This window comes from Gymnoscopelus braueri (assembly GCF_963280865.1).
Source record: "Gymnoscopelus braueri genome assembly, chromosome: 1".
NCBI lineage: Eukaryota > Metazoa > Chordata > Actinopteri > Myctophiformes > Myctophidae > Gymnoscopelus > Gymnoscopelus braueri.
Window position 1 is genome coordinate 26,730,829 of NC_137603.1, and position 12,321 is coordinate 26,743,149.

A 12,321-nucleotide genomic window follows, 5' to 3' on the forward strand; every position below is an offset into this window, starting at 1 on the left:
TGAAGTGTTTGGGGGGGTGCACCCGAGACACTCTGTGAGAGACAGACGATGGAGCCCTCCATGGCTTTGGTGGTTGGACCCTATCATTGCCACAGGAAATGCTATGTCATAACAGGAGGGTAATATGGGTAATATGTAGAGTGCTTCTTGATGAGAGCCATCTTGTTTGAGAGATGCACGTGTGTGACCCACCCTTCACATCTGCAGCATGGGATCAACATCATCGCTAATACCCACCCGCTAATCAGCCAATGGATGGTCTAAGCAGCTATGCTGCGCAAATGAGGCCCATAGGTCACTGATAGTTTAACATAGACTTCATCAGGTACATGTTATAGGGCAGTCTCAACGCACTGAGTCTAAAATTCAGTGTAGTTGTGGGGTAATTCTGGCAAATTGTCAACCGTGACCTCCACTACAACCCACCCTGACCTGACGTGCACACATGTGCGCGTGCGTGCGTGCACACACACACACACACACACACACACACACACACACACACACACACACACACACACACACACACACACACACACACACACACACACACACACACACACACACACACACACACACACACACACACACACACACACACACACACACACACACACACGCTAACTCTACAGTATAGCTTCCCTCTGAATGGTCTTTTTATAGTGATGTTTCCACATTCAAATGTCAAATGACCATTTGAAGTCAGGCTCCAATGACACTGAACCATGTTTTCCCATTTTCCTTCTCCCTTTTCTGTGTGATTGGATTAATTATGTGTCATTCACTTTGCTAGAGGTCAGCAAACATACATTTTCGGTCGGAAGTCATCAATCTAGGTGACTGTGGAGATGAAAAGTCAAGCATGTCAGCCAAAGAGCTGTTCAGAGAGGGATCAGACCATTGATTTCAGGGCCAGCCCAATCTTGCCCAAGCCTGCACGCCAAAATGATCTCACAGTATATGGTGTTATAATAGCTTTTATTTATAGCACAATATATCATTAGTAGGATACACTACACAAATGTCCTTTTTTAGCCCTTGTGAGGACCAGAATTAAATAGGCAAGTGAATTCATACACAGAGAAATCCTCAGTGTTAATTTATCTATTTGGACTGAGATAGATGGGTTTTTTTTTGCACTGCAAAAGTCCTGTGTTAATTTAACCATTTCACTCTCTGGGTTAAATTAACACTCAGGATTTGACTGTGTGGAGGCCGTAAACTGAGTTAATTTTGTAGATGATAATTTCCTATAATATGATCCTCATGGTACATTGTTATTTGATTATTAAGTAGCTCAAGGATGGTTTGCCAAGATGGCACTGTAATAACTGTCTACTGCAAAGTGTAACAGAAGGCAAGGACAGACTGAGACAAGCTCACACCACACCACACATACAGCCTGCTGCTGGCTGCTGACGAACCAGCATTATTGTAGCATACTCTACTCCTCTTTCCTAAATGGCTAATCTTTGTTGGATCTCACCCTTAATTGGTTAACAGTCTCCGCAGGGCAAGTGAAAGTGGTGCTATTTAAGGCTTCGCCATGAAACAGCAACACTTTCATCTTGGCAATAACAAGCAACAATTATATTACCAGATTTGAAACAGAACCCTCTATCTACCCACTAATCAAAAACGCACTCCATCTGTTGTGCTGTCGCTTTTTAAAACGACTGTTTATCTACAGTAGGCTATGTATGATAAGTGGGCCTGGACACTCTAATTACCACCGAGTTCTGTGATAAATAGGCTACAATTAGATGCTATTTCTATTAAATTCTGCAAACAAGTGAAAGGGAGGAAAAAAACAAGTACATTTTATGTGCAGCCTATAAGCGAACAACAGCATGGAGACAGCAAATATTAGCCTCAGACTCAGTCTCATTCGCCCTGACATAGCCTGTACACGCGCGCATACACGTGCACGTGCAAACGTGCGCTCTCCTCTCTCCATCACATCCATGCACACGTTCAGACAAGGCAAGGCAGAAGACGACCAAGCAAGCAGCCATACGTACACGCGCACGCACACACAGAGCGCGTGCACCACACACACACACGCCGGGAACACACACGCACGCACACTTTCCCTTAGCTGTGCTTTTGTTTTGTCAGAATTAATGAGAAAAGTTCCCTTGCCCTAGGGGTAATTAGTGTCCTTGGAGTTAAATAAGCTAATACTTAGACACCTCTGGCACAAGCAATTATGTTTGTGTATTGAATAATTGATTCAAAGAGGGGGGGAAGGGCTGCTAATCAGATCTGAGCATAATGAATTGATTTAATTAACAGGGGAATCCGAGAGGGTCTCTGGGAACGAACTGCTCGCATTTATTCAGCAGCAGAAGCGAGCAGCAACGGCCACATAAATTGGGAGAGAGAGAGAGAGAGAGGGAGAGAGAGAGAGAGAGAGAGAGGCGGTGTGTGAGAGCATGCTTTTAGCAGTTGTCAGGTTTGCAATTGGATTTGTTGAATATAGTTGCCGTTTCGGAGCAAATGAAAACGAGGGAGAGAGAATATTACAGCGAAGAGATCGAGCGCCGTCGTTCAGCCTGAGCTTGTGATCCGCTCGTGTGCACACAGTTTAGATCTATGTATAACAGGCGACACTAGCTTTATACCGCTTTTCATTTGTATTTGTCCCTCTCGCATGGAATTTATGAAGACCCAACCAGCGTTGTTTTGCCTGCCGTATCCATCTGCGCTGTAGTTTTTAGACCGGATCGGGGGAGAATTTCACCGCGAATAACTTGGGTCAATTCGCGGATGAATCATCAGCGTCAATAGAATAACGTTCAGACGTTGCGATTCAGTCTTTTTCGAGGGGGTTTCGGTTTTAATAGCGAACCAACCGCCACCGACCAGCTCCGGCGATTCGAGCCGCGCGTTTCCAAAGCCCCATCTGTGTGTGTGAGCAGATCGAGCAGACCGAGTGGATCTGTCGATCTGCTGGAGCCCAGAACAACGGATCGCCCGGGGTCGGACTCCTCGTTCCTCAGGACCATGGTGTTGGACAAGGAAGAGGGTGAGTAGAGAAACTCTCTCTCCGATCAGATGATGGAGCTACAATAGAATAGCTATATGGTGTATATATAACCTAACCTGCAACATGGACAGTGTGGACAGATCATCTTCCCATCATTTCACATCTTCCATTCCGCTTTTAACCGACAGACAGTGTATGCGCATCATCATCATCATCGTAGACTATAGTGATGATGATGAAGGGGTTTCAGCCTCATCATGACCATTAGGGCTGTCATGTGCTGCTGCGTTTTGGTGAAGAACCTTGGACATCTTCTTCACTGCACTGTGTGCACCCCAAAGTTTTAGAGGTGCGCTTTATTGGGCTGCATGAAAGAGTCTCCATAGTATGGTCAAACATACAAAGTAGGGTAGCCCTTGCTTTGTCTTTTTTGACCATACAGATTTTTTTAAATTATTTTTTTACTTAACGTATGGATGCTAATTTAGTATTTAGTCATTCACAATATAACTCCTAGAGTTCAGCATCCTTGTCTAGCCGCTGCTCTCCAGCCTCTTTCCTTTCCCCTCCTCTAAGTGCTTTCTGCGTCTCTGAAGTTACCGAGCAGCCTTTGACATCTCCACGGGATGGGAGATGACAGCCCAGTGCTTTTAACTTGATTGCAAATTATGGATAGCACCGCCGGAACGTGCAGTCAGTTTCCATTCCAAATAGGCCCTACTTGCATTACTTAGAGGCCTATCTATTTTAATGTATTTAGGTTAATGGGTAAAGGCAATCTAATTAATCTCAATTTAAATCAAAGTCGTCCTCTAATGACGTCCCATTTTGGATGGAACTGATGTTCAGATGTCAGTCTGTTCCATCACATACAGTACTGTATATGTTTAAATGGAAGAGCATATGAATAGTTTCTGAATAAAACATGGTTATTTTTTCGTATAACGCTGTTATACGAAAAGTGTACTTTTCTATACGGCTTTAGTGAGTGCATGTTGAGGCTTGTTATGCTGACAATACAGCTCTCTTGGTATAGCATCAACTCTGAAAGCCTCCACTAACCTTAATAGTAATTTCTTGTCATCTTTCAAAAGGATGTACGTTAGCTGTTGCATATTTGGTTTTAGCCGGGGCTTTCCCCCCAAAGTAATGGATGCATTTGCAACCCATTATTTATGTTGGAAAATGGATATTTCATATCTCTTAGCAGAGCATCCTTTCACTTACCCATCTAAAAACCAATAAAGGGATTGCCGCAGAAACATAAATTGGTCTGTCTGGCTGAATCCATGTTGTGCTGCTAATGTACCCAAATTAACTCAACTGTAAATTGTCTCCTTTGGATGTCTGTCTTACTAAAAGTTCCCCATATGATTCATGATTCAGATTGCTTTTAACAGTTATTGGCTAAGCAATATGGTAAATGTACAAGGTGATGCAAATGGCATTAGTGGGAAAGGATGCACGGGAGCATGTAATGCAGTCAATACTACATTAACTACTGATGCCCAATTACAGAACCAGGGAGAGTGGCTTTTAGGAGCATTAGGACTTGCAGAAAAGCTGAGATCACCTGCTGCTCATTGCCTAAAAGCTTCACCCTTTACTTGCTGGAGCCGACCAACATCTCTGGTATTTTGGCCAGGATGTAGAGGGAGTTGCTTGGATATGGGCTCTTTCATTGCCGTGGCTCTTAGTGTTTATTAGCTCTGAATTTATAGGCTTGTCAGTTCAACTTTCTTGTCTTTAGCCACGCTGCATGTGTGTGTGTGTGTGTGTGTGTGTGTGTGTGTGTGTGTGTGTGTGTGTGTGTGTGTGTGTGTGTGTGTGTGTGTGTGTGTGTGTGTGTGTGTGTGTGTGTGTGTGTGTGTGTGTGAGAGAGAGTAGTGGGGGGGGTTCACCGTTAATATTTTCATTTTATGTTGCAAATGAAAATAATACAATGCAGTGTAAGTGTTGGTGCTTTTGAACAATGTTTTTGAACCTGTACTTGAGTAAGTGCAAACATTAGCTAGGTGACAACACACAGTGGCTGTTTGACAGACAGTTTTATTGAACACTCTCTGAGGAAAGTTCACAGCAATCTTGGGGATAAAAAGTACCCAGAAAATAACCTTTCTGCCCCATCATGAAAATTCCTTCAAGAAAATCAATAATGATACGAAGCAATTCCCACTCTTTCTGGCTTTAAACACTCGGAAACGTAATAATTTTCTGAACAAGAAAATGTCTCCATTCATCATTATCTACAATCCGTTACACTCCCTCCCTCTTTAAAAAGGTGCTGGAGTGAAACTCTAAAGGCACAATGCATTTGTGTCTGATTAACATGCTAAATGCAGTATACCCTGCATTTGCTGCGCCATGAGAATGCATTGAATTCTGTGTATCTAATCCTGAATATGGATAGCCCATTCAGTTGACCAACACAGCTGGACATCTGGTGTAAGTTATGTGCATTATAAACTAATCACCACGCTATGAAATTATGTGGTTATTTAGTTTACATATCTATCCATGTCTGCATATAGCCAATTTTAAGATTCGCTGTATATGAAAAAGGAATGGCTCTGAGAAGGCGGGAGCAGATTGGAATATGCAGAGTCTCTGGCATGTAAAATGAATGGCCTAATATACAAGTCGTATTCAGTGACAAATGGCAATACATGTCCCCAAATATCTCAGGTGGTCGTTTTATTTTAGCTTGCAACGTAAAGTTTCTAGTTAACTTATAATACAAGAGGTGACAGGCAATTCCACACTTTCTCTAATTCAAAGAATTAGGGACTAACCGTTGTAACCCAAATAATTGGGTCTTCACTGTAGACGTGTCTTTGGCTGATTATTTGAACAACTGTGCAACCTGGTTGGACGAGGGAGCCTCCAGTCCTCATACCGGATGATAAATTTGTGTCTACCTTTACTTTTTAATTTGTGACCCCGCGAGCACCCTGTCCAATGAAATTTGTACATTCATAAGCCATGTGATTGAAAAGCAATGTTTCAAATGAATACCGACCGGTGATCTGTCGGCTGGTGTAATAAAACTTGGGCTTCGGGCTCCGATTTTTATTTTGAAATAATAAGAACTGCTTCATTCTTTACCAGTTACCATGGTAATACTGTCTTGTAGCGCTGTTATATTGATTTAGAAAGTGGACAGTAATATTTCTTTTCTGTTATTCATTTTCTGAGGCTTGATTTCTAATTTCCAGTTGGAGATTACTTTTATACATTCCTTAAGTCTTTTCACTTTTCCACAGGAATGTAATTTGCTCTCCCGTATTTGCCATTTTCTCAGCTTATTGGTTTGCTCTTACTCGAAATTAAAGTTCCCCCCCATTTCAAATATTGAAATTACATCTCTTTCCTGTGCCCTGGGCCCTAAACAATATTGCAAACGTATTGCGGTGTCTTATATTTCTTAAGTCAGTACTAGTTATTATGAATCTTTATCCTAGCACCTGCATCATGTTTACAATAGTGTGTTGTCTTTAAAAAAGCTTGTTGGGGACGCTTTATGCTCTTAGCAACTGCAGTAACAGTAACAGTAACAACTGCATAGAGACACTGTGTTGTCTTCATCAACATAAACTAAATAACATTGACATTATAGTATATTAGTACATACATAACAATAACATTAATAATAATATAACACAAATGACACTGCACCAAATCTGTTCTCATGGATTATGTTACTGATAGACATGAGAAAAACTAAAGATGTACAAAAGGCTAAATCATTTTTTGCAACTTTGATCAGTGAGCGCTTAATTCAGTTTGATCTGCCACTGATCTAGTAAGCGCAGATTTCTCACCAGACCCAATTCTTTCTCCCACCGCCAAACCTCTAGATCTCTATCACTCCTGATCGTTTTACATCTGTGTGTGTGTGTGGGAGATGCATATCATCTTCCATCATCTTATTGGAATTTAAAAGGACTGCACGGAGAGACTTGTAAATCGTGTAAATGGCTGCACTCATCAGGGTGCCACACAAACTCAATTATGTACTCTTGAGCTGTAAGAGCATCCCTTTTTATTATAGCTGGAGGCCACATGCTCAGCACACTATCTTACAGTTTCTCACAAGAAGATCTACTTTGCTGAATGCATCAAAGGAAATGGACGTCTGTCATTAGATTGTACTCAATATAATCTCTCTGGAGTTGGAATGTGGTGTGAGAGTGAAAGTGTGTGTGTGTGTGTGTGTGGTGGGGGGGGGGTGCCTTACACATTCAGACTTATAAATAAGAAACTCAGAGCCACAAGGTCATAGTACACCGCACTCTTCATTTGAAATGTTACACATAAAACCTTTTACAAAATCCACAGATATGCTTACACGGTGAGATGAACTGTCATTTTAGACCACTTTTTAAACCACTTTGGAGCAACCTTATCTCTCACCTTCAGTACTAAGACAAATGCAGACCTGCTCATGTAATACAGATGTTGCTGCACAGTTATATCATTGCCTCTGTTGACTTGAGCAGTTGACTCCAATCATTGAACACTGATGACCTCATACAGTATGAATCATACAGTATGCTACTTCTCTGCATCACCTACACAATCAAATCCTGCGTGTTAATTTACGTTTGAGTGTGCAAATGGACCCTGGACAGAGTTCAAATTCACCACTTTAAACCTGATGTCCCTATTTTGGGCATATCAAGAAGTTTCTTTTTTTTAATAGTTAAAATAGCAGATCTAGCTCATGAGTTGCAATGCAACTCGTGAGCTTGTAGATCATCTTGTTTAGCTATTTGTCATACAATGAAGAATATGGCTTAAACTAAGTTAAAGGTAGGGTAAGTGGATTTTTTGGGGGGTTAAAATAAGTGTTAAATAGCTCTATATTCTGATAGTACTCATTGGAGTGTTTGTTCAGTGACAGAAGTCTCCATGTCTCTCCAGCTCTTTGGTAAACAGAAAATGCTTTTTCGGGTCAGGATACCAATTTTATCCAATCAGGATAGAGAACTCAGGCAGGATACAGATTAAACAAGTGAAATTGGAAGTGATGACACAAAGATATGAGCAGACAAAATTGAAACTGGAACACTATAAAAAGGAAGCTGATGAATGGGTACTCTCTCCTGATCGTCACCTACCTGAAAATGTATTTTCTGTTTATCAAAGAGCTGGAGAGACAGGGAGACTCATGTTACTGAGCAAACACTCTATAGCAATGATTACTATCAGTATATAGTGCTTTAATCTTTTAACAAAAAAATAAAATAAAAGTTTTGTTTTCACCAAAGAATATCACTTACCCTACCTTTAAGTGCTTAACACTACTGTATGTACCTACGTGTATGTTGTTAGACAGATGTAACAATGTTACAATGTCAGCCCCAGGTAGTCCAGCGTCCTTGTGGAGTTGGTCCCACACGCACATCCTGAACTAATTACCCATGGATACGTTACGTTGGCTGATAGAAATAACTTTCATATTGGTCTCTTAAACAAATATTCTCTTCATTAACACATCCACCGCCAAGGGCTAATCTCATAATGTACTCACCAGTGCCAAGGTGTTTTTGTTGTTTTTTTGTTTTTTTCATGTCGCCATAGATCTTGTTAAAATCCTTAAGATTGAGCGCTACACGGTCTGTTTACATCCGCGAGATCTCCCTGTATCTCCCAGTGAAAACCACGTGTCAAACGGGGCATCCATGTTTGAGTTAGAGCGGATTACGTTAAACAGTGAAATGCGAGGAGAAAAAACTACAGGAAGAGAATTGAGTTTCAGTTTCGTCTGTAGAATGGGAGCGGGCGTGATCGTCAAAACCGGATCCCAAATAATTCTATTTCCTGTCATCAAACCGGAAACGGAAGTGGATCAAAAAAATTTCGAAAGTGCACCCGGACCGCGCATGTGCGAAAAGACCGCAGCCCGTAGGGCTACGGTCTCGGCGCTTAACAGTTGGATTTAACGGCCCGTAGGACTACGGTCTTGGCGGTTAATGTGTTAAACCTTGATTATTCGCCTGTTTACATACGGTCTCTTCACCGCCCTCACTTCTATGGCATGATAAAATGCTCTGTAAGAGTCTCTGTAGTCTGTACAGCATCTTCTTGCTTTCTGGGGAAGGCACTTTTAGAATGTTAATGACTTTTCACTGTTATACAGGTATATCTATAGAGTGAACAGACTGGAAAGATACAAGAGAAGAATGACATGCAACAAAGGTCACGAGGAAAGATAGCTTTTGACACCTGTCACAAAATATGCATGTTAGCCTACCGAGCTGCGGCGATGTCCAGAATAGGCCTTTTGTTAAGCAAAAATGTAAATAATTGGCACATAGTGGCATCATTATGATGCTTTCACCTAAAGCACCATACAGTACAATACTGAGAGTTCATACTTTTAAAATGTTCCACTCGGGAACGAGGCAAGTTGGGTATGCATCTCTACCCAGTTATGCAATACCTGTCTGTCCGTCCGTCTGTCCGTCCGTCCGTCCGTCCGTCCGTGTGTCCCTTTAATGACAGGGGCAACCAGATCTCCACATATGCCTATATACAGGTATGGTCATATCGCTCGGCAACACGCGCGCCGAGTTTGAAGTGGGTCGGTCGGATGGTTCTCAAACTACGTGAACTATATGTGCAGACACGCATGCAGAGATTTAGCATATATATAGTAGGATGGTCCCTGCCGGAATCAATACGCGAATACTGTTTTTGTGTTATGGTAATAGCCTACATATTGGGCCAATGTGTAGCAATGTCTGTTTTGGATCAGAATAAATGTGTTGTTGTAAAGTTGTATTAGTCAGTCAGAAACCATGCTTACTGATGCATAAGCAACAGGATTACTTACTAAATATGTAACTAATTTACTGAAAAACATCATTTTATAAAAAGACAAATAGAGTCTCATGTATTGTTTCGATGAAAATGATTATACATTAAATGAAAGGTACAGACTTAACTCAGACATGTGTGTGCTACTATATGGCAGAGAGGCGTGAATGTACTTGTTTTAATATGTCAAGTCAAGTTTACTTATATATCACTTGAAAAACAACAGAGTTGAATCAAAGTGCTTTAGAGATGTTTCCAGAATCAAAGAACATAAAACACAGAGAAGACAAACAGTACTGTGTCTGTGGGCCAATTAAAGCTCCATTGGGTGATATGTGACGCCTGCTGACAAACGAGGGGAATTACAATAATAGTCCACTGTTAGGCTCTTCTGTCAAACAAAGTGAGACAAACATAGTCACTACAGACATACTGTTTCAGTATTGTTGTCATATCAAGTACAGTATTTTGAGTGTCATTTTTTGTATTACCTTTTGCACGGATGAAGATCATTGTAGCCACTCTGATCACAAGAATTCCAATATAATAATATGGAGGCAGTGGACCTTAAAACTAGTATGTTGGTAAACAAGAAAAGCCAAGGCTGCCTTTTCTTAAAATCACTTAAACCCTATGTACTTTGTAGATCGGCAGAGGGGTCTAAACTAGGCCCACAGTGCGTCACAGTTTGACATGTTCACCCCCAGAATAGTGGCATATTCAAGTGAATAAGTGAGATCTTTAATGCCTAATTCAAGTCTTTGATTAGGGGTTTATTTAACTTCTGCCAGTAGTGACTATCTGCTTCACCTGCACAACTGCAGCTCGCAGGTATTACATAAGTATTTGGTAAAAACAAAACAAAAATAAAAAATCTCTATCATCAGCTGATGCCAACTGTTCACCATGGCAAGTGTGATTCAGTCCAATTCCCTCCATGTGGACTACTAGGCCACAGCAGGTGAACCCGGTCAATTGCAGTCAATGGTAGACCACCTAGGATTAACACCCCATGCAACATCACATCCACAGTTCACTGAAGCTTTTTTCTACCTCTGTATCCAACCACACTCATTATTTATAGGGGTGTAACGATACATTTTAACAACGATTCGATACGTATCACGATACTTGGTTGTCGATACGATACATGAACGATACAGGTTAATTTAGAACGATACGATATGTTTCGATTCAGTGATTTAGTCGATACGATACATGAACGATACAGGACAGGTTAATTTAGAACGATACGATTCGATTCAATGACTTAAAATCGATATAGTAACTATTTATTTACCCAAAAATTCTGTGTGAAAAATAAATACCTGGATACTGGATATAAACCCCTCTTTCTCTTTTTTTCTTCTTAAAAGTACTTAGTTTGATATAATTGATTATTTGCATTGCAGAACGATTCGATACGATTATTTGCATTGCAAAACGATTCGATACGATACAAAGTCAAACGATACGATATTTAGCTGTTTGCATATCGATATAGTAGATCGTTGAAAATTCAAAACGATGCATCGATGCAGTTACTGTATCGTTACGGGCCTAATTATTTACCCCATAAGGAGAGTGGGAGTAGAGGCTTGAATGACATTGGAGGCTTGTACGGCCAACTAACTGCCCCCCTGTGGGGAATTTGCATCATTCAAGATTAAACGGGCTCACATAGGGGCTCCTTCCTCCCCTCCAGTTTCAACACACTGAGGACCCTGAATGGCACACCTGTCCTGCTGGCCTATCCTTTCAAATAATAAGTGTGTGGTAATTGTTGGGGGGGGGGGGCATTCCATCCTAACCTTGTGACTGACACAAACCTTATCGGGCCACATTTATTCCTCTCCAAATGCATTTGAATGTGGACTAAAAAGAGTTTGTGCATTATCCTGTGTCGGTATGACCGAGCCATTGGTTCAATTTATTCATTTTTTCACCGGAATCCCTAAGTTGGTGGATACTGCAAGATTGTCCCTTTTATCGAAAGTTTGATCATATTTAGTTTGGATTTAAACACTTATTGAAAAGGTTTCATTACTATGAAGATGCATTCATCTTCGAGGTTACCGACAGCTTTGCAATCAGAGATGTGGGGTGTGTGTGTGTGTGTGGTGAAAAAGTGTCTGGTTTAAAGAAGGATTCCAACAAATATAGACCCTCTACAGACAAGGCCCAGCAGGAAGCCCACAGCTGACTGGCAATGCAGAAGACTCCTTTTATTCTTTCGATGCCTCAGAGACGGTTCCTTGCATTTCCTCTTCAGGTTCCTTCAGGGACTTAACGGTAATCCTGTAGGATGAATATTAGAAACCAGGGATGTTGTTGTTTTCTTGGTTATTATTCTCCCCCTCCTCATTCATTATCTATCTATCTATCTATCTATCTATCTATCTATCTATCTATCTATCTATCTATCTATCTATCTATCTATCTATCTATCTATCTATCTATCTATATCTATCTATCTATCTATCTATCTATCTATCTCTCTCTCTCTCTCT

At 41.0% G+C, this 12,321-nt stretch overlaps 1 protein-coding gene across 1 annotated transcript in view; it reads left to right on the plus strand.

Annotated features, from left to right (window-relative positions):
• Positions 1 to 2,914: 2,914 nt before the first annotated feature.
• Positions 2,915 to 12,321, plus strand: part of lmo1 (LIM domain only 1) — a 30,222-nt gene continuing 20,815 nt past the window's right edge. The window contains exon 1 of the mRNA XM_080435903.1: positions 2,915 to 3,028. Coding sequence (XP_080292029.1) covers positions 3,007 to 3,028 — 22 coding nt within the window. The 5' untranslated portion in view covers positions 2,915 to 3,006. The remainder of the gene's footprint in view (positions 3,029 to 12,321) is intronic.